Source organism: Osmerus mordax, chromosome 15, assembly GCF_038355195.1.
Source record: "Osmerus mordax isolate fOsmMor3 chromosome 15, fOsmMor3.pri, whole genome shotgun sequence".
Lineage (NCBI taxonomy): Eukaryota > Metazoa > Chordata > Actinopteri > Osmeriformes > Osmeridae > Osmerus > Osmerus mordax.
This window is the reverse complement of record NC_090064.1, coordinates 16,823,812-16,845,276: the sequence shown is the minus strand read 5'-3', so window position 1 is coordinate 16,845,276 and position 21,465 is coordinate 16,823,812. Positions and strand designations below refer to the sequence as shown.

The 21,465-nt window shown below is 48.5% G+C and overlaps 3 protein-coding genes across 5 annotated transcripts; 2 read left to right on the top strand and 1 right to left on the bottom strand.

The window, feature by feature from the left end:
- Positions 1-549: 549 nt before the first annotated feature.
- pdcd6 (programmed cell death 6) lies at positions 550-10,808 on the bottom strand. Of its 3 annotated transcripts, none has more exons than XM_067251531.1 (6): positions 10,603-10,808; positions 7,006-7,067; positions 3,622-3,666; positions 2,503-2,661; positions 1,538-1,647; positions 550-1,215 (listed from the first exon to the last, which is right to left on the bottom strand). In XM_067251531.1, exons 1-6 carry the CDS (start codon positions 10,683-10,685, stop codon positions 1,117-1,119), a joined length of 558 nt encoding a protein of 185 aa, XP_067107632.1. In that variant the 5' UTR covers positions 10,686-10,808; the 3' UTR covers positions 550-1,116. The 3 variants fall into 3 exon arrangements, with proteins under 3 accessions (XP_067107632.1, XP_067107633.1, XP_067107631.1); XM_067251532.1 differs by having other exon boundaries at positions 1,195-1,307; XM_067251530.1 differs by lacking the exon at positions 550-1,215 and adding an exon at positions 1,230-1,397.
- Positions 10,809-11,211: 403 nt separating this feature from the next.
- Positions 11,212-15,996, top strand: rec8b (REC8 meiotic recombination protein b). Its single transcript, XM_067252258.1, has 18 exons — positions 11,212-11,267; positions 11,403-11,471; positions 11,695-11,837; positions 12,093-12,168; positions 12,313-12,433; positions 12,692-12,767; positions 13,091-13,158; positions 13,529-13,607; positions 13,715-13,790; positions 13,964-14,135; positions 14,365-14,490; positions 14,591-14,663; positions 14,785-14,951; positions 15,092-15,125; positions 15,290-15,362; positions 15,459-15,575; positions 15,669-15,775; positions 15,914-15,996. Exons 1-18 carry the CDS (start codon positions 11,212-11,214, stop codon positions 15,994-15,996), a joined length of 1,716 nt encoding a protein of 571 aa, XP_067108359.1.
- Positions 15,997-18,624: 2,628 nt separating this feature from the next.
- On the top strand, positions 18,625-21,248 carry si:ch211-196f5.2 (uncharacterized protein LOC556372 homolog). Its single transcript, XM_067252135.1, has 3 exons — positions 18,625-18,993; positions 19,279-19,508; positions 20,661-21,248. The coding sequence occupies exons 1-3, from the start codon at positions 18,761-18,763 to the stop codon at positions 20,747-20,749; spliced, it is 552 nt and encodes a 183-aa protein (XP_067108236.1). The 5' UTR covers positions 18,625-18,760; the 3' UTR covers positions 20,750-21,248.
- The last annotated feature ends 217 nt before the right edge of the window (positions 21,249-21,465 follow it).

The window sequence follows — 21,465 nt, the reverse complement described above, 5'->3', positions numbered from 1 at the left end:
GAGAGGAAAAGTCTTAAAGGCAGGGTAGGCAAGTTGCCCGAAGCTAGCTATTTTAGCTTCGGTTGAACACAATTCAAATAAAAAATATCCCACCTCCTCCCTTCAAACAAAAAGTGTTTCTCAACAACATTGCCTACCCTGCCTTTAAGTATAGTCCAATAGAGTGCAGTAGAGTATAGTAGTCATCATCAAGTACTCGTCAATTATACAAACTTTTTGTATAAAACATTTTTTCAATCTTTCGAAACCTTTAAAAATATATATTTGTTCAACCTTTCAAAACCTTTTTTCCACACAGTGAAAGGAAAGGAGAACAGCGAACCCTGAAACAGTAGGTTAAAGCAGAGCACAATAGAGTACAGTAGTAGAGTCATCATCAAGTACTCATCAATGATGCAACTTTTTCAAAAATATTTTTCAACCTTTCCAAAACCTTTTTGAGTTGAAAAATTATAAATAAATGAATATATTATTAACACATTGAAATTGTTATCTGACTGACCCAAGGGGGGAACCGTATCACCAGTGGAGAACAACATGTTTATCGTCTTTTCAGTTGGTTTCTTTGTTTTTTAATAAAAGAGGTTCCTCTTGCATTTTTTGTTTTTTTTCAGATTAAGGCATCATGCACAAAAACTCAAGACATACAAAAGCAAATGCTTCCCCTAAGTATAATAATCTGCTCTAACATTTGTAGATTTGCCTGTTAAAAATAAGTCTATACAGGTATGGCGTAGCTGGCATGTGAGTGAATCTAAAAGCAGGTGTGACCTTCGTCACCTGCTGTCACAGTTTCTGTAAACATGACTTTAGCAAAGTAGGTCGGAGATGGGGAGCATGCTTCGACACCGGAATACATTTCCTGACAGCATGCGAGTCAACCCTGAAGGTTATTTACAATGCAGATTTACCTTAAACACAGATATCCAGGTCTGTTGAATCATTATTAAGACGTTTAACAAACTTTATGAACAAAGACAGACAGACGAAGGGAGAGTAATGTCCTGTCTCCAAATCCCAGAGTCCCAGTCAGTCTGTGTTTTGATTGGCTGCCTCAACAAGGAAGACTTCCTGGAAGGAGGTGGGGTGGACACGGGTGTGTCTGCTTGTGCTGTACTATACCACGTTGAACACCATGGAGAGGTACTGTTCGTACGACACCTGGATCCAGCCGTCCTGGTCTGTGTCGTAGCGCCTGAACACGTCCGTCAACCTCTGCAGGAGGACACAGTGTTCAGCTGAAGATGACACATTCAGGTCCTCAACATGGGATCTGCTGTTATGTGATGAGGATATTTCAACAAGATCTTTCCAGTGTATGAAGATAGAGAGGATAGGAGTTCAGGCCCAGTGTATGAAGAGAGAGAGGATAGGAGTTCAGGCCCGGTGAGACACAACTTTTCCAACACAAAAGGAGAGAAAATATGTGAGAGCTCGACCTGAGACGGGCAGCTCAGTGGTTAGAGTATCTGACTGCAGATCAAGAGGTTCGAGTCCCCCTGTACGTCGGATATAAGCATCAGCGCGCATTTCTCACCTGTAGAACGATGCAGCACTGGATGAAGTCGTCGAAGGCCACCTGTCCTTTCCTCTGTCGGTCAAACTTCTCTATGAGGGTGCTGTAGAACTGGTCTGACAGGCGATACCCTGAGGGCACAGCACAGCGTCACCTCACACCTCACAATCACGTCACACACACACATGAACACACACACACCTCACACACACACCCAACCAGAGTTACTATCACCTCACACACATCCTCCTACACCACCGATCCCACCTGTAACTGAGTTGAATTTGTTAAACTTCCTCCTCAGTATGAACACCGCCCGCCCCATCTGGCTGAAGCTGTGCTGTTTATGAAAGCTGGTGGTTGTGTGCCTGAGTCAGAGGACCCTGGTTCAGATCCCAGAGTGGGCAAGTGAGAGAGGAGTGATACTGAGACACAAGCTCCGCTAGCATCACAGGGCTCAGATACTCCCAGATGGGTGGGCTGGGGGGAGGAGCCTAGTGGTTAGAGTATCTGACTGCAGTTGAGTTTGATTCCCTCTCTGTACACAGTTTTGCACAAAAGCATCTGTTAAATGAACACATCATATCTATATAGGTATTATGATGAACTCATCTGCTTCTCGGCATTAATCATGTGGTCCTCACACCCCTCAGGAAGGTTTGAGTCGAACATTGTGAACTACAGTAATCCCTGCAGCAGCAGCCCTACAGCAGCAGCCCTGCAGCAGCAGCCCTGCAGCAGCAGCCCTGCAGCAGCAGCCCTGCAGCAGCAGCCCTGCAGCAGCCCTGCAGCAGCCCTGCAGCAGCCCCACCCACCTCCACCCCCGCCCTCCTCCACCCCCCAGCTCTCAGACAGGGAGGCAGTGCAGTAACCTGAACTACTGTAGTGTTTAAGAGCCCGCCCTCCTCCGTCTCCATGGTGATGAGACTGTAGTGTTTAAGAGCCCGCCCTCCTCCGTCTCCATGGTGATGAGAAGCTCAGCTCACCAAACCCAGTTAGCGCCTGCTTCAGCTCGTTCTTGTCGATGAAGCCGGAGTTGTCCCGGTCGTAGGTGCGGAAGATGTTCTGCCAGTCTGTGATGTATTTCCAAACACCGGCAAACTCATTGAAGTTCACGCCTCCCTTGTTCTCCCGGTCGAACATCGCTGTGGAGAGGACAGGACACACACTGATTACACTAACCCAGGAGAACACACACACACTCACAGCCCACACACACACACATACTAACCCAGGAGAACACACACACACACACTCACAGCCCACACACACACTAACCTAGGAGAACACACACACACACTCACAGCCCACACAAACACACACTAACCCAGGAGAACACACACACACCCTCACAGCCCACACACACTAATGGGGTTAATTCCAGTGGTATAATAATGTATGCATGCGTTGCATCAGAGGTGTAGTTCACTTCTAGTAGAAGTGTAGTTCTCTGTGTGAATATGATCTCAGTTGTGACTACAGGTGGAAAGTCCTGCCTGCCTGCCTGAACTCCTGAGGGTGGTAATTACAGTCAGGTCACATGGCTGGCCTAGCACTGCGTGGCTATTTGATCACAAGGGACTGTATTGTACTGTCACACTAGGGACCAGGGAACTGCGGTAAGCCTCAAAACAACACAACACACATACACTGTGTTCTGTATGCATGTCTGACACAATACAGGAGGCATCCTGTGCGTGACACGCACACACGCACGCATGCACGGACACACACGCACACACACACAGAAACAGACACGCACACACACACACACAAGCAAGTTTAGAACACTAGTTAAGAAGAGTTCAGATAAATACCAAGTCAATTATTATTGACAGAAGTCTTTTTAAACAGACGTACCCAGTTTAAAACAAATCCTCCTTGTCTGCTGTTTTATTGACAGCTGTGTGTTTGCAATCTACTGTGGTGCCTTGTGGGTATTTGTCAGTGAGAGGTTGTTGCCAAGAAGGTAATGAAATGGGGCAGTTGCCATGGATAACCAACAAACATTTACTGCAGGACAAAAAGACAGTTGTGTTGTCAGTGTTTAGAGAGCTACAGAGAGGTGGGGGGAGAGGGATAGAGAGGGAGGGAGGGAGACTCACATATGATGGAACGTACGGTGACAGGGTTGAAGGGAGTCCATGTGCCTGTAGCAGAGAGACAGGAATTAACATTTAATATTTAACATTTAAATATCAACAAACATATACTGTATTAACAGTGTTATGTTCCTCCAGAACTTCTGACCCTCCTGAGAACACAGCGTTCTAAGGGAGCTTAGCTGCCAGGCTAACGTTAGCAGTGTGCTAGGATCACGTTAGCAGTGTGCCATGCTAATGTTAGCAGTGTGCCATGCTAACGTTACATTTACATTTAGTCATTTAGCAGACGCTCTTATCCAGAGCGACTTACAGTAAGTACAGGGACATTCCCCCGAGGCAAGTAGGGTGACACAACGTCAGTTGGCATGACCGGGAATCGAACTGGCAACCTTCGGATTACTAGCCCGATTCCCTCACCGCTCAGCCACCTGACTCCCCAGTGTGCCATGCTAATGTTAGCAGTGTGCCAGGCTAACGTTAGCAGTGTGCTAGGATCACGTTAGCAGTGTGCTAAGATCACGTTAGCAGTGTGCCAGGCTAATGTTAGCAGTGTGCCATGCTAATGTTAGCAGTGTGCCAGGCTAATGTTAGCAGTGTGCCAGGCTAATGTTAGCAGTGTGCCAGGCTAATGTTAGCAGTGTGCCATGCTAATGTTAGCAGTGTGCCAGGCTAATGTTAGCAGTGTGCCAGGCTGTGAGCTGTGATGGTCTCCCAGGATGAGGTGGTGGCTGGCCAGACTGGTCTACTCCAGCACAGCCCTGTCCCCCACCCCCACCCCGACCTGCCCTGTCCCCCACCCCGACCTACCCTGTCCCCCACCCTGACCTGCCCTGTCCCCCACCCCGACCTGCCCTGTCCCCCACCCCGACCTGCCCTGTCCCCCACCCCGACCTGCCCTGTCCCCCACCCCGACCTGCCCTGTCCCCCTCCCCGACCTACCCTGTCCCCCACCCTGACCTGCCCTGTCCCCCACCCTGACCTGCCCTGTCCCCCACCCCGACCTGCCCTGTCCCCCACCCCGACCTACCCTGTCCCCCACCCTGACCTGCCGTGTCACCTGACCTGCCGTGTCACCTGACCTGCCGTGTTGGCCACAGGGCAGGACAGACATCAGAGAGTGTGTGTGTGTGCTGAGGGGTCAGACTGAGCTCCTCCTGAAATGCTGCCACATGTTTTCAGCCCTGGTCCAGAGAGGGCACCGGTAGGCATAGAGCTGGGTGTGTTACTGTGTGTTGCTGTGTGTGTGTGTGTTGCTGTGTGTGTGTGTGTGTGTGTGTGTGTTGCTGTGTGTGTGCAGCACAGAGGGAGCTTTGTTCCACTTGCAAGGCTGGGGCTGACTTCACACACACACACACACACACTGGAACACACACACACGGCTGGTCACACACTGGAACACACACAGGGTTGGATTCAACCACAGTAACACACATGCAATTACACACACACACACACACACACACACACTGCCACCCGCATCCGTAAAAAAATAACATATGGGGGTGAGCTCAACCTTGAGAGGTGAACCCAAACACACACTCACATTCACACACTCACACACAGCTCAGGGCCCCTGTCTGATGCATGTATTCAGAAGACCCTCCTCAACATGGAGGAAAGACCACATGAACACGTCAGGACTTCATTAGAGAGCATCCATAACTCCACCACCCAGTCCAGATCTGGAGGCACAAGGGTTGGATGGGGTTAATCCAAATGGAGGCAGAGCTAATCATAATGTAGGGTTGGGCGACCACCATCTTGCTTATACCAATCCAATCCTTTCCCATCCACACTAGCTTCCAGAACAGTGGAGCTGGTTAGACTGACCTGTTGAGAGCTTAGAGCAGCTCTGACACTACCCAGCAGGATGGCAGGGCGGTTTCAGCCCTGGAGGAGGAGGAGGAGGAGGAGGAGGAGGAGGAGGAGGAGGAGGAGGAGGAGGAGGAGGAGGAGGAGGAGGAGGAGGAGGAGGAGGAGGAGGAGGAGGAGGAGGAGGAGGAGGAGGAGGAGGAGGAGGAGGAGGAGGAGGAGGAGGAGGAGGAGGAGGAGGAGGAGGAGGAGGAGGAGGAGGAGGAGGAGGAGGAGGAGGAGGAGGAGGAGGAGGAGGAGGAGGAGGAGGAGGAGGAGGAGGAGGAGGAGGAGGAGGAGGAGGAGGAGGAGGAGGAGGAGGAGGAGGAGGAGGAGGAGGAGGGAAAGACAGGAAGCAGATGGAGGAACCTGGACAGGCTAAGACGGTCGCAACGGTGACAATGGCAGCATCCCAGGCAGGGTCGGTGAGGTGTGATGCGAGCACAGACCAAGACCCAGCAGGTCTGCTTGGACACCTCTATCAGGCCAGGACCCAGCAGGTCTACCTGGACACCTCTATCAGGCCAGGACCCAGCAGGTCTACCTGGACACCTCTATCAGGCCAGGACCCAGCAGGTCTACCTGGACACCTCTATCAGGCCAGGACCCAGCAGGTCTACCTGGACACCTCTATCAGGCCAGGACCTAGCAGGTCTACCTGGACACCTCTATCAGGCCAGGACCCAGCAGGTCTACCTGGACACCTCTATCAGGCCAGGACCCAGCAGGTCTACCTGGACACCTCTATCAGGCCAGGACCCAGCAAGTCTACCTGGACACCTCTATCAGGCCAGGACCCAGCAGGTCTACCTGGACACCTCTATCAGGCCAGGACCCAGCAGGTCTACCTGGACACCTCTATCAGGCACGCTGCTTCAGGACTAGAGCGACTGCGAACACTGCACATTCCTGCCTCTAGCAGCCTGAGCAGTGTTCTGTAGCCTGCCAGCGCCTGGGACAAATAACAGCTTCTTTTACTGACACCATCATTGCTTTTTAGTGGGGAATATAAAACGGTATGTGTGTCAGTGTTTATTTTTCTTAAAAAATATAATGAGTTATGTTTTCAGTGAGGTTATTAAAAATATGTTCAGGCTTTACGTACCAAGGTCTACTAATCAGGCTACTTGGAGGGTTCATCTTACATAATAACTAACCCTTGCGAGTGTATTCCCTCCATGTTGGCTCTACGTGGTGCTGGTTGCACAGCTGTGAGGTGGTGAGCTGACTATCAGGCAGCACTGATAACCACACACTTCCTGGCTCATACAGGAAGTGGACCCGTTTCCTGTGTTGTACTGTGTCACTTGACCTGTATGTCCACTCCACCTGCCTATGCCATTTTGGAACAAAAATAAAACTCCTAATCTGGAGAGGAGAGAGAGAATGGGTGGAGGAGGTGTAAAGGAGAGAGAATGGGTGGAGGGAGGAGGAGGTGTAAAGGAGAGAGAATGGGTGGAGGGAGGAGGAGGTGTAAAGGAGAGAGAATGGGTGGAGGAGGAGCTGTAAAGTACAGAGAATGGAGATAAGTACCGTTTGATAAAGCCTGCTGCAGTTCTGTGTCTGATATCACTCCACTCCTGTCCTTGTCCACCCTAGGGAAGAAGCACAGATTAGATACTGGCTGAAGGAACACACACACACACACACACACACAAACACCGCCAGCACACTCCAGATGAAACCTTATCCACACTAATCTTCTTGTTGTGTTTTCATCCCTCAATAAAGCGAGACTGAGCCTGGTGGTCATGAGACAGGTATCTCATGGTGTCTGCAGGGACAGCAGTATTGGTAAGGGCATCTCCCAGAGGGCCAGGTGGGAGACAGTACTCCAGGCAGACAGACAGTCGTGAAAGCGGAGAACAACAGGACATGTTGCTGTGATTGGGTATTATTTTACAAATCTGGACCATTGTGGAACATGAAACCATAGTATCTCACACAGACAAGATGTGATGACACAATCCTGCAACAGAACTGCAGCTAGGACTACTATAGACTATAGAGAGTACACCTAAAACTGATTTAAGATTACAGCTTGATGAAGACAGGTTTTGTGGAAGTGAATCTCAGTCACCATAGGGATGACTGAGATGACCCGATAACACTTTACTACACCTGAAGGCCTGATATGCCCTGGAGAGCAGCCATTGCCGACCTTTTCCATAGCTCTAATATTTTAGCAGCCGCCCAACACATTTGTTTACTTAATTTGCGCTTATCACACATGTTTAACAACACCACAAGAGCCAAATAGTTCGCTTTATATAGCAATCAAATAAGACCAAGTGTCCCTCAGCGCCACAGTGAGCCAACAGAGAGGTAACCTAGCAACCACGTCCTGGCCAGGTCTAGAACTTCCAGTGATCCTGTGAGCTATTTAGCGATTTATGTGCGAGTTGGATAAACCTTACCTTCGTAATTGTCGATGTAGCTCGAAACGTACAATTTAAACCTCTTTTCCCTCCTCTTGCTTGAAGGGCAGCAACATAGACTCAGTTTTACATCATTGATTGTCCTTTTGGGACACTCCTAGTAAAAACCGGCATTTTGTGTTTGAGAAAATGAGAAAGTGATGAGATAGTGGGCGTTTGCAAATTAGGGTGGAAAAGTAAATACATAAATATTTTTATATAAAATGTTCATACTTTAGTTTTCATTGGTTTGCGGCCCACCTGTATTACCCTGCCGGCCACTGAGGCCGCGGCCCACAGGGTGGGAATCTCTGCCCTAAAGGTTTGATTTCCTGTCCTAACCATTAATGCTTCTGAGGGAATTTCTTAAGACGTTTGTCAGGTGAATATTGACAGCAACAACACTTTGCCTTCTAGTTATGAAACAACCTCCTCTGTTGTCTACAGAGCAATCCTCCCATGACTCACTCGTTCCTTAGCAACCTCCAGTCCAAACCTACCGACCTACAAACTCTACGGACCGACTCCAGTGTGTAGGCGGCTGGAATGAAGAGAGAAACTCCCAAAGAAAAACATGGCGGCTTCTTCTTCATGAAGGGCCGCTTTGTGACCGTGGAGGTGGGGAATGTAGAGAGGAGGGCTACTCGGTGACCAGCCTTTACTAAACACGGTTGGGGTTGAGAGGGTGCTTACGTGTGGAACGGAGCTGTGAAGAAAGCATACTACTCTCTCTCTCCATTCCTGCCCCTCTCTTCTCCCTCTCTCTGTCCTTCCCTCTCCCTCCCTCCCTACCTCCCTCCTCTCCCTCTCCTCCCCTCCCCTCTCCCTCTGCCTCTGCCTCTCTCCCCCTCTCTCCCTCCCTCCCTCCCTCCCTCTCTCCCTCTCTCCCTCTCTTCCCCTCTCTCCCTCCCTCTCCCTCTCTTCTTCCCTCTCCCTCCCTCCCTCCCTCCCCCTCCCTCCCTCCCTCCCTCCCCCTCTCCCTCCCTCCATCTCCCTCTCCCTCCCTCCATCTCCCTCTCCCTCTCCCTCTCTCTCTCTCTCTCTCTCTCTCTCTCTCTCTCTGCTTTGTTTAGCTTCTGAGCTGCAGGTAAAACAGGCAGAGATGTTGTGCTTCATTTTAAAAAGCATTTTTTCCCCCTGAGGCGTCACCATCTGTGTGTTTTGATTACTGGATTCAGGACGTATCTTGAGTCCAAGGCTGCTACTGGAGAGTTTCCCAGGCCTCTCTCACTCTTTCCTACGGGGTGGTCAGGTCAGGACATGTTAGGCTGCACTGGTACAACTTTTCCATTCAAATGGCTGAGAGCCGGCTGGGTTAGGGTGCCCTCGTGGCTCACTGGGTGGAGCGAGCACCACGTAGGCTGACACTTCTCTCCCCTCTCTCTCTCCATTACATGTTGTACACTGTCAATATGCAAAAAATACATAGACTGTAACTATATTTGCATCTAAGATTTTGTTTGTGTCACATAGTCTTCCAGTCTTTCAGTAATCTGATAAACAAAACCATATGTTTCATAACTTATGTTAAGACTGTACTAAAGAGACAGTCATTGTGTTTTCTAACACGCCCATCTGGATCTCATTCTGGACGTGTGTGGTTCTTTGTTGCGTGTAGGTTCTGTCATGGAAACCAAGTCATGCTTGTATGAGAGTTCCATGAGTCAGACTAAACAGCTCTTAGGCTCTGCGTTACTGAGTGAGTCATGATGTTTACCCTTTGACCTTGGTGAAGTCACATGACACAGAAGGGAATTCCAGCACCAGGCAGAAACACCAGCAGCTCTGCTCACCGGAATCATCTGAGCAGTGAACCATGGGAGAGGGAGTGTGTGTATGTGTTATACAGAGAGAGAGAGAGAGAGAGAGAGAGAGAGAGAGAGAGAGAGAGAGAGAGAGAGAGAGAGAGAGAGAGAGAGAGAGAGAGAGAGAGAGAGAGAGAGAGACAGAGACAGAGACAGAGAGAGAGACAGAGAGAGAGTCCATGAAACTCAGACAAGCCTGACAGTTTTCTAGGTTTTGCCTCCTTATAAATAATTTGTTAAGGTGTTTCAGGTCTTGCATGCCTGCAGCATTTTAATGTTGTGAGAAAGCAAAGCTTAAGGAATCCTCTGCAGTATTACATAACTCATTACTACCACAAGGGGCACAAGCAACTGCCTTCTCCTGTCCAACCTTACGCCAGGGCTTGAGACGGTCATTATGAGTTTAATATGACACTTTCTGAAACTGATTTCGAAAGCGCCACCACTTTTGGTTCTGATCGTACATGACAGCAGCATGTGTACCTGATAGAATCCATTATTCTACATGAATATACATTTCAGTTATGAAGTACTGGTTTAAACTGGTAACTGCTATCATGACTAACCAGGCCTTGAGTGTACACGAGTGAAAATGTTCTAAACTGTCATAACTGTAATACACACATCTCAACATCTTAAGTACAATCTTGTTTAAAGGGTTATGGCTATTTGTTGTGAAAATCATATTGTCAAGTACAATTTTCACTCAAACATCCACGGAGGACATACAAATTAACTTTCTATATTACTGTAAGCGAACAGATCAAAAACATTTGAAAACGAAACGACCGTTCTTTTCTCAGTCCTCGGGACCGTTCTGCGGTAGACAGCAGTACTATTAACGTGGAGCTCAAACGAATGCGGACAAATAGGCTACTCAATCGTTTTAGATTTTTTTTTTTACTCACCTCTGAAAAATATTCCAAAGAAACCCTTGGTCCGGAGGTGCGTTGTTGTAAGGAGCCGCTCTGTACGGACTGTGATATGCCATTTTAAAAGCTTTCCTGCTTAATTTGTGCTATTAAAAACAAGCCTACCCTCCGCTCTTCAATCTGTCACTGACATTCCTCGCGCAGAGGCGTGGCGTGAAACTCTCTCACCACTTCCCATACGCTACGTCACAGGGCCACCTCCACACTGTCTTCCCCTCAAATTTTCAAATTAGCTTTTTTTTTTTACTGTTATTCGTTGGGTGCCTTAAACGGAGACATATCTGCTAGATGTGTTTCATAATATATATATATTTTTAAATATATATTTTAACATGAGAGGCGGTACATTTCAAAGCAGCATGTGTATCTGTGTACATGTCAGGAGATCGCTATCCAACTTGTACTCAACCTTACAAGCTGATTGGACCAGACTGTCATGGTGGCGGGAACAGTGCCCGGCTGTGTGACTTGGCTGTCCTGCTAGCTGTCTGTCTGAGGAGAATATTAAACCTGTCAACCCTCCAACACTCACCAAATACCTATCCGATAATCTACTGCAAAATCACAAAATAACCATCAAGTAAAATGTTTTATTATCCTAACGTTCTTCAACGCCACACTGGCTGCTTTTCCACTATTTGGTGAGAAAATGTAGCTTGATACTATAAACTAGCCATCTCCTTGCAGCTAGCTAGGGACATGCCGAGTAAAATAACCTGTTAGCTACAGCTAGTAGTTGAGCTAGCTACTTTCCGTAACTGTTATTTACTTTGCAGGTTGGCGGCAACCAAAGGGATTCGGATAACTCGCAGGGAACTCATGAAAGTGAATGTTGGACGGACATGGTAAACATGGCAATGCCTTCTCTCCAACCGACTGTACTAGCCGCTTTGTATGGAGGCAGCGGTAACCCGCGGAGGTCGAATCCTTATTCTAGCCAATACAATACTTTAGTTTGATCAAACACATTTTAGGTAAAATATTAGGCTGTAGCCCACCGTGGGAACTTTTGAAGACATTTTGATGTGGTACTAAAACTTACAACCATTGTTTTAAATTCATTTCCAGTGAGGACATCCTGGATTACGTGACGGTTCAGATGCCGCCGCTCCACCCCAGTCTCCCGCGGCCCAGATTCTCCCTCTACCTGTCCTCACAACTTCAGTATGGCATCGTTATCGTTTACCATCGCCAATGTGCCTTTCTACTGGGTGAGAGGGGGGACGGTGAGAGGGATGAAGGGCTCTCATTCTAAGGGCACTCATTTATCTGTGATTTACTCGCTGACTATTATATGAAATGCCTCTTGAGTCAAGAGTCTTGACGCCTTCCACCTGAAATAAAGTCTGGTATTAAACAGCACCCTGATCACAGTCTTCAGAGCCATCAGCGTCACGTGACCGCTCAAAGAGAATAGCCTTGTCTCTAGATTTGTGGTCAATGTGATGTCATACTCTGACCTCCAGACGAGGTGCAGCAGATCATCGACCGCCTGCTGCGCTCTGAGAGATACATGCGCATCGACATGGCCGAAACTGACAGGTCCCTACACACACACACAGTACACTGCAACAAAAACAGCATCATAATGTTGCAGTCTTATTACGCAGTAATACGTACGTAACAATAAGATCTCAAATGTGACAACCCTTCTTTCCCCCCCTCTTCCTCCCCCTCCCCTCCCAGGCTAGCTCTGGATGTCCCTGACTCCCTGCTGCTCCTGAGGGAGGCAGAAGGGGCGCAGGACCCCTTCTTTGGGGTGATGGGCCTGGAGCACGAGCTGCCCAGCCCCTATAAAATGCCCCAGGTGAGTCAGCACAGAAAAAACAAGTACACCCTAAACTCTTGCCCCACACTACACTACATCACTTATATTTGATTAATTTAGCATATGTTTTTATCCAAAGCAGCATACAAATAGTGTATTAAGAATGACACACACAGGGTGCTGATAGTTATGTAGGTAACCTCTTTAGTGGAAAAGGTCGCATGAAGTTCTACACATTATATGTTTACCTTTACCAGGGTACTAGTCACTGCTGTAGTTAATGCTGCTCTTCTTCAGCCCTGGCAGCTGATGGACACAGTGACTCCACAGCGCTCCCTGGTGGACAGTCTGAGATCTGCACAAGACCAGGAAGGTGAGACATGTGATTGTTTCTGATTGTTTGTCAAACAGGATAAAACGTCAGATTTACGATGTGGCTGTGGTTCCCCATTTTATAATCCCTCCCTCTCTTAAGATCCTGTGGAGAGGTGTGTCTGCTCTACCTCTCTCTCCTCTCTCCCTTTCTGGCCTTCTCTCACTTCTTATCTCCCAATCTCTTCTTCTCATTCCCTCCCATCTCTCTCTTTCCTCCATCCTTCTCCCTGTCTCTCCTTTTTCTCATTCTCCCTTCTCTCTCTCTCTCTCTCTCTCTCTCTCTCTCTCTCTCTCTCTCTCTCTCTCTCTCTCTCTCTCCAGGGTTCAGGTCTCCTCCAGCTGGGATCTCCCTGCAGGAGAAGGAGCCTCTGGTCATCCTGGAGCCTGAGGTACGCTCCCTGCAGCTGCTCTGCACTGACCCTGCTCTGCACTGACCCTGCTCTGCACTGACCCTGCTCTGCACTAACATCATCTACTCTACTCTCCCTGTCTCTATCCTTCTCTCTCCTCTTTCTCATTCTCTGTCCATTCTCCCTCCCTCCCTATCTCCATCCCTCCCATCTCCCTTCCCTCCTTGTCTCCTTCCCCCCCCTCCTTATCTCCCTCCCTCCCCTCCTTATCTCCCTCCCTATCTCCCTCCTTCCCCTCCTTATCTCCCTCCCCCCCCTATCTCCCATCTCCCTCCCCTACTTATCTCCTTCCCTCCCCTCCTTATCTCCCTCCCTCCCCTCCTTATCTCCCTATCTCCCTCCCGGTCAGTTTGCTGGAGCAGAGCTTCCAGATGCCACCGCCACCGAGATAGACCTGCTGCTGGAGCAGCCAGATCTGTTCCTCGGGGGTGAGGGGGGGGGGGGGGGGGGGGGGGGGTGAGGAGAGCAATAACCAGATCAAGCATGCTATCAGCCTTACGTACATGATCCTAGCTAGAGTACTGGTGTGTGACAGATGTGGAGGAGAGGGAGAGGGAGAGAGAGGCAGACCAGGAAAGAACAACTGAGAAAGCCATCACCTCCATAGACCAGTAAGTAGAGAGAGCAGTTATACATCTATACACCAGCAGGAACACATCCCTGTGTGTCCAGGCTGTGAGGTGTGTGTCCAGGCTGTGTCCCTGTGTGTCCAGGCTGTGAGGTGTGTGTCCAGGCTGTGTCCCTGTGTGTCCAGGCTGTGAGGTGTGTGTCCCTGTGTGTCCAGGCTGAGGGAGTCCGTGCTAGGGCAGGACAGGGACGGTCTCTGGCTGCAGGACGAGCAGGCTGACCAGCCCCTCAAGGTCATTACCGCGGAGATGACCCCTCGGCTGGTGGCCACGCCCCCTGCCTTGGCCATCTCAGAGAGAGAGGGGGCACCGGAAAGATCCTGTGGAGAGGTGTGTCTGCTCTACCTCTCTCTCCTCTCTCCCTTTCTGGCCTTCTCTCACTTCTTATCTCCCAATCTCTTCTTCTCATTCCCTCCCATCTCTCTCTTTCCTCCATCCTTCTCCCTGTCTCTCCTTTTTCTCATTCTCCCTTCTCTCTCTCTCTCTCTCTCTCTCTCTCTCTCTCTCTCTCTCTCTCTCTCTCTCTCTCTCTCTCTCTCTCTCTCTCTCTCTCTCTCAGGGTGATGCTCCTCCCAGGAAGCGTGGTCGCAGATGTCAGCTGATCTTCGCTGACCCCCATGTGCAAATCTCCCAGGATGCAATGCGGGTGCAGATTGGGGACCCCTTAGCTGAGACCCTTCCTTTAGTAAGTCCAGACCCTCTCTTCTCCTCTCTTCCTCTCTTCTCTCTTCCTCCTCTTCTGTCCTCATGTATGACATGTATGACACACATAAAGTGTGTTTCAGTCTCGGGTGTTGATGGAACGTCCCTCTACAACCAAGACCCTCCCTGCTGTGCTGTTCAGTGCCCCCGCTGGCCGTGAGTGTGTACTGCACATATACAGACATGAAGTCAATACCTCTCCTCACAGCCTGTCACCGTTAATCCACCCAATCACATGTCATTTCCTAATCCAATCACTTTTGACCTTTTTACGCAGCCCACTGCCACTCCGACCTCCTTTCACTATGGAAACAGTGTGCAGTCCTCACCACCTTCCCTCGCTCCAGGGAACTGAGAGCGGAGGGGGAGGGGGGAGAAGCCAGCTCTGAGCTGGGGAGAGAGGTGGTGAGGAGGGAGAGGAGGAGAAGGTCCAGCAGGAGAGAGGTGAGATCATGTTCCTGGTCCTCGTGAGGGTTTAGTATGATGAGGGAACCCATGGGACCTGATTTCCTGGACATCATGGAGTCTGTACGTGTGTGTACGTGTGTGTACGTGTGTGTATGTCTTCGCAGGTCCCTCGTGAGCTGGTGGAGTCAGGACTCCAGTCTGAAGCCTCAGGTCAGACTAGCTGCTGGTACACCTGTTCACCACAGGGGGCGCACTCTTAAAGTAGCTACAGTATAATGTCTGGGGCTGGGTGTTAGCGGTAGCGTGTGTTAGCGGTAGCGTGTGCTGTGTTGTCCTGCAGCGGTAGCATGTGCTGTGTTGTCCTTCAGCATTAGCGGTGTCGGGGGTTCAGCTGGACGTGTCGAAGGAGGACAGGTCTCTGGACCAGATCACACCAGCCAGCAGATGGTAAGACACACTGGGACAGAGAGGGGACTGCACTGCTCAATGTCACACACATGGTAAAGTTTCCGTGTGTGTGTGCGTGTGTGTGTGTGTGTGCAGGTCCCCCCAGGAGGAGCAGCAGGGGAACATGGAGCCCATAGTGGAGGAACACGTACCACTTCCTGAAGGAGAAGCAGGAACAGGAAGCTGGGACGTCTCTACACAGGAAGTGCTCAGGTCAGCAGAAGAACACTTCAGATGAACAGAAGTGAGAGGAGCAGGAAGAGTTATGTCTCTTTACCATCCTGCTCCCCTCTCTCTTCTTCACAGGCTGGTCACCTCCTGTCTCCAGACGTTTGGCCAGGCGGTCTTCCACTCTCTGCTGCCCCCCGAGGCAGAGCGCGGTACTGCAGCCAGCGTCTTCTCCAGCCTGCTGGGTCAGTCTGGTCTTCCTCCACTCAATTCATCCGTTCCTTAATAATCATGTGTTTCTGCAAAGCTGTGTGTTTCTGGTTCTGATCTGAGTGTTTCTGCAGAGATGTGTGTTTCTGGTTCTGATCTGAGTGTTTCTGCAGAGCTGGTGTCAGAGAGGAAGCTGGCTGTGAGCCAGGCCCAGCCCTATGGTCCAATCAGCATCCACCGTGCCCTGCTCTCCTAGACCTGCTGAGACTGGCATGGAAACACACACACACACACTGACAGATAATGTGAAAGAATCTCTTTCATCAAATCATCCCAGAAATGGTGTTCTGACACAAAACTGAAATGATGTCGAGCAGTTTTGATAATTTTTATATAAATGTACTCAAGAGGTTTCGATTACTGTTCCATAAGGCTGTTTGCTCAAGTTTTACATTCAGAGTTTTACATACATAAAAACCTTTTATCGATTTATATATATATTTATCAATATATTTATTCTAAATAATTTATCACCCAAACTGTCTTTTCTATATTTAATATGTTTTATAAATAGACGATGTTTTGTCCTGGCAATTGTGAGATGGCTGTTTTCTCTTGGTTGTCCTGTTTTAATACTGTTTTTAAATAACACTAAATAAACTGGCTTTTAACAAATAACATATATATATATATATATATTCTTGTTGAGTGAAAAAGTGTAATACTTTTAATACCTTTTAATACAGTACTGTTCATAGTAGGGGGCAGTAGAGCTCTGAAAGTTCGGCCAGGCAGGCTGACCTATGACCTAATCCCTCACCATGATGACATAGTGCCTGTCTGGCAGAACATCACATGTGATCTCATGCCTGAATCACTCGGTACAATTAAACTGAGGACTGGAGGAACAGGGCAGTGGACTGAGTCAGTCTCTCTGAATGTAGAGTGTCACTGCAATGGCACAGAGCCAGCGGTGAAGGTCGAGCTTGTTCTGGAACAAGAGGTTACGGTGACCTCAGATGGTGACAAGAAGGGACGCGGTGTTACAGAGACGTCCCCAGACGGCCTGAGAGCCGAGAGGAAGAGCTGGTCTAGAACTGCCACTGAAGAAGAGCCGGTCTAGAACCGCCACTCAGGAAGAGCCGTTCTAGAACCGCCACTGAGAAAGAGCTGGTCTAGAACCGCCACTGAAGAAGAGCTGGTCTAGAACCGCCACTGAGCAAGAGCTGGTCTAGAACCGCCGTTGAGGAAGAGAGGTCAGTCTGAAGCAACTCGATCTCCACTGGACAGAACAGACCCACAACACACACAAGACCACAGAGTCACAGGGCACTGTCATATCATAGCAACACCCTAACCCTAACCCTGTCATATCATAGCAACACCCTAACCCAACTGTAGTGACGCGCTTCTCCTGAGTCCACTACCTGGCACGTTCTGTCAGAAACAAACAGAAACCCATGCCTGCTGCATGAGAAGACAGGCCATGCTGAATTCCTTCTACATGGAAATATCTATCTGTGTGGTAGATCTATCCATCCCTGTTGGTGATGTCAGCTTGGTGTGGTAGATCTATCCATCCCTGTTGGTGATGTCAGCTTGGTGTGGTAGATCTATCCATCCCTGTTGGTGATGTCAGCTTGGTGTGGTAGATCTATCCATCCCTGTTGGTGATGTCACCTTGGAGCGTGAGTGAGAGGAACATCACACACCAACACACAGTTGTGAGAGTCCTGGCATGTTGCACACTCAGGTCAGGTAAATGGAAAGAGGACTTTGTTTACTCTGCAACATGCACATAATTTGCAACTTCCCCCGAGGTATGAGTTAACAATGTAAATGTACGTATGTATCTATATGGACTATCTACCTGTTTATCCATCTACCCATCTACACACACCCAAGACATGGAATGGCACACAAGTTGATAGATGCTGCATGGACTTTAATGTGTTATTGGATGAACACATATTTCAAACACAAAAAATGTGACACCACATCGCAAAAATCCACGTAAATCAGCGAGTCCCCCCCAACCCAGCTGTCAAATGAGGAGAGAGTGTGTGTGAGGGAGAGAGAGAGACAGAGAAGGGAGGGGGCACTGAAGATGGTCGTCTACTTGAATAATCAGCAAGGGTCTAAATATGTATGAGTTCAGACAAAGACATGAAGCTATATCACAAATCAGAACTGGTAGATTATTAAAGTTCATAAATCTACCAAATGTGAAATTCTACAATGACATATTATGAAAGTGTGTCTTTGACCCCTTGCAGTGTTCTCATCAGCTCAGCAAGGGGTTGAGCCTGATTTGCATTTCTAAACAAATGCTGTCATCCAATCACACAACGTTGTTCTTCTAGTCTACATGGCAATTTGTAATTTAAATAATGAGAACTGCAACCTTTAAGACACTGGAAATAAATCAATTGATTAATCAAATGCATTAAACTAGGTGCATCACAACCTAAATTAGATTTGTTTTTCTCCAAATGACGAAAGTAGTGAATGACATCATGTATTTACTAGCGTATTAGAAGACTCCACTGATGACCTCACACTAGGATAAGGACAGGACACCCTTTTTGAAACACACACATTCTCACACAATGACACTCACATACACACACACAGCATTTACACACAGTCACACTCTCACACAGAGACAGAAAGGAGAATCCTCAACCCATTAAAACAACATGTCCGTCCATCACCCCTTGACAATATAATAAAGTTCACACTGGAGTGACACATTACACACATTCACACGGAGGGTTTAAAGCGCCATGAGGAAGAGCTGCCTGCATGTCGACCCACAGCGCTCTCCTCCTCCACTCCAGAGCAGCTCCAGCCTCGTCCCTGGACCATCCTCTGGACTAAACACAGAGCCTTCAAACTAAATCACAACCTTGGCAGCAGAACCTGATCGCTGGACTAATACCAAGAACCCAACAGACAAATCCACCGTCGGTAACAGGGATCCAGTGCTTCTGAGACAGCCATCCAGTGCTTCCATCCAGATGGCAGGTGAAGAGACAACCATCTCAGAGCCCCAAGAGAGCCGGGCTGTGGAGAAGCAGACTGAGGGGGAGCCAGAGAGCCCCTCAGGGTCCCCCCTCCCGGAGACCAGCCCGGCCCGCTCCCAGCTGGAGTGGGACGTCCCCTTGTCCGTCCCCCTGCCCATCGAGGTGCTGTCAGCTGACCAGCCCTTCCCCTTCCTGGACACCACCCTGGCCGACCTGGGCATCCAGGAGTAAGCAGATGGATGGCTGCTTTATGTGTGTGTGTGTGTGTATTGAGCCGATGTGATAGTGTTCGGAATGTGTCTTGATGAAGGTAACTAGAAGTAGTGTATTGTTAGCATCTGGGTCGATGAAGCGCCGGAATATGATGATATGTGTGTGTGTGTGTGTGTGGTCTTGACCTTGTGGGGCACCTTTGCTGGGTCTCAGAACTTCAAATGCTTTTTTCAGGGCGTTTTAAGAGTTAGGGTTCCAATAGGATAGGAAAAACAAACGTGTGTGTTTGTGTGTGGCAGGTCGGCGGTGAAGGAGAAGGTGGTGTGGGTTGACACCAAGAAGACACAGGTGAAGAACAAGGCAGGGAAGCTGAAGGAGAGAGAGGTGACCATCCTGGAGGTGCGAGTGACGGCCCAGAACCCAGGAGACAAGCAGACCCAGCAGGTTCTGTACAGCACCGAGTCCCACACTGACCGCTCCTTCTGCCGCACCGGAGTGGACATCCTGCCCTGGATACACTCACACACGGGTACGTTCACAATAGTGTATTTATTATTACACTATAATTCTTCGTTATCATGGGCTGGGTCTGAACCACACACATCTGTAAAATGTCAACACTGAGAAACAGCCTGAGATCAGTAGAGAGATCGAGGTGTGTTATCAAACATGCCAGTGACACTCCAGGTGCCCGCCTGCACTGGTCACACACACCCAGTTGTCAGGGAGCTTAGGATCTCTTATATTTTATTGTATATTTAATTCTATTCTAATCCCACTTAGTACTGCTAGTTTATGTACCCTTAGTATAGATAGTAAACATATTTAAATTTTAGGTCCCTATATGTTTATTGTATGCACCTTCCTGCCAAAGCAAATTCCTTGTCTGTGCAAACGTTCATGGCGAATAAATCCCATTCTGATTCTGATTCTGAGGTGTGGCCTGCCATGCCACAGCGCTGCAGAGATGAGCTCACACTGGCATCACTAACAACTAATAATAACCCAAGCCACCACCCAGCTGGGCTGAGGACTTGGTAGAACAGCCTCGGTCTGAACCACCCAGCTGGGCTGAGGACTTGGTAGAACAGCCTCGGTCTGAACCACCCAGCTGGGCTGAGGACTTGGTAGAACAGCCTCGGTCTGAACCACCCAGCTGGGCTGAGGACTTGGTAGAACAGCCTCGGTCTGAGACGACGTCAGCACGACAGGGATGTTTGTTGTTTCATGGGACTAGCGGTCATGTCATTCAAATTATACTACTCATCCATAACGGACCTTTTTTTATTTATTTATTTACTTTTTTTCACAGACAGTGAACATTGTTTTGAACTTAGATTTCACTAATTATTATTATTTATTTATTTATAAAAATTCTTCTAGTACTCATCAATGATGCAAACCTTTTTTCGAAAATATTTTTTACAACCTTCCTTACTTACTTTAACCTTCCTTTTTTTTCTTCTAAACTTTGTTCCGTTAATATTTCTTTCAACCTTTCTAAACTTTTTGTCGAAAATATTTTTAGAAAATATTTTTGAAGCTTTATGAAACGTTTTACGAAAATATTTTTGTACTTCACATCTCTGCCACTATCTAGCTGCTAGTTAGGATAAACCACAGCGTAAGTGTCCGGTGAATATGATCATTGTGTGCTGATGTTCCTACCTGTCTGTTTCAGAGGAGAACGAGCTAAAGCCTATCGAGATGACCATGGCTCTGGAGGTTGAAACTCAACAGCCAGAATCAGATGCGGCCCGGGAGGTGTGATGGAGCCGGGAGGTGTGATGGAGCCGGGAGGTGTGATGGAGCCGGGAGGTGTGATGGAGACGGCTCGCCATCTTGGTCAGCTGAGCAATCACATCTGAACGTGGTTAAACCCGGAGAGTCAGACCTGTTCTCAGGCTAAAGCTTGGCAGACTGCTTCCAGCTACACTCCCTCAGATGATAGTGTTCTGAGGCCTTGACTATAGTTTTATTTTCTTAAAAAATAATTATCTGTGTAAACTGTTTACTGTATATTGTTTTAGTACATTTTTAACACCAATGAAATTTATGGCGGTAATTTGCATCTTCTAAGAAAGTTAGAAGTGCTGGAAGCATGGCAGAATGTGGAGGTGACTAAGGTAGTAGTCTGCTGGTAACATGAAAGAAGAAAGAATTAATAACAACATCAGAGATATTTGTAACTGTTTTGAAGCTTGGCAAAAGCTTTAAGGCAATGAGTGCAGAGTGAACTGCTATGCAAATTGAGACTGACCATAAAAATAAAGGCTTTTTTCCTATTGAGTTCTGTTCCTGTGTCCCCTGTGCCTGGGCTTATGGACCCTCTGGTGAAAGTGCCAACACAGGAGTTCAGTGAGGGCATTGTTGCAGCACTGGTTCAGATCCCCTGACGAGGCAGGACTGGATTCCCCTGACGAGGCAGGACTGGGAGGCATTAGCGTGGAGTTTAAAAGGTAGCTTATGTACAGGGCTGGGAGCCT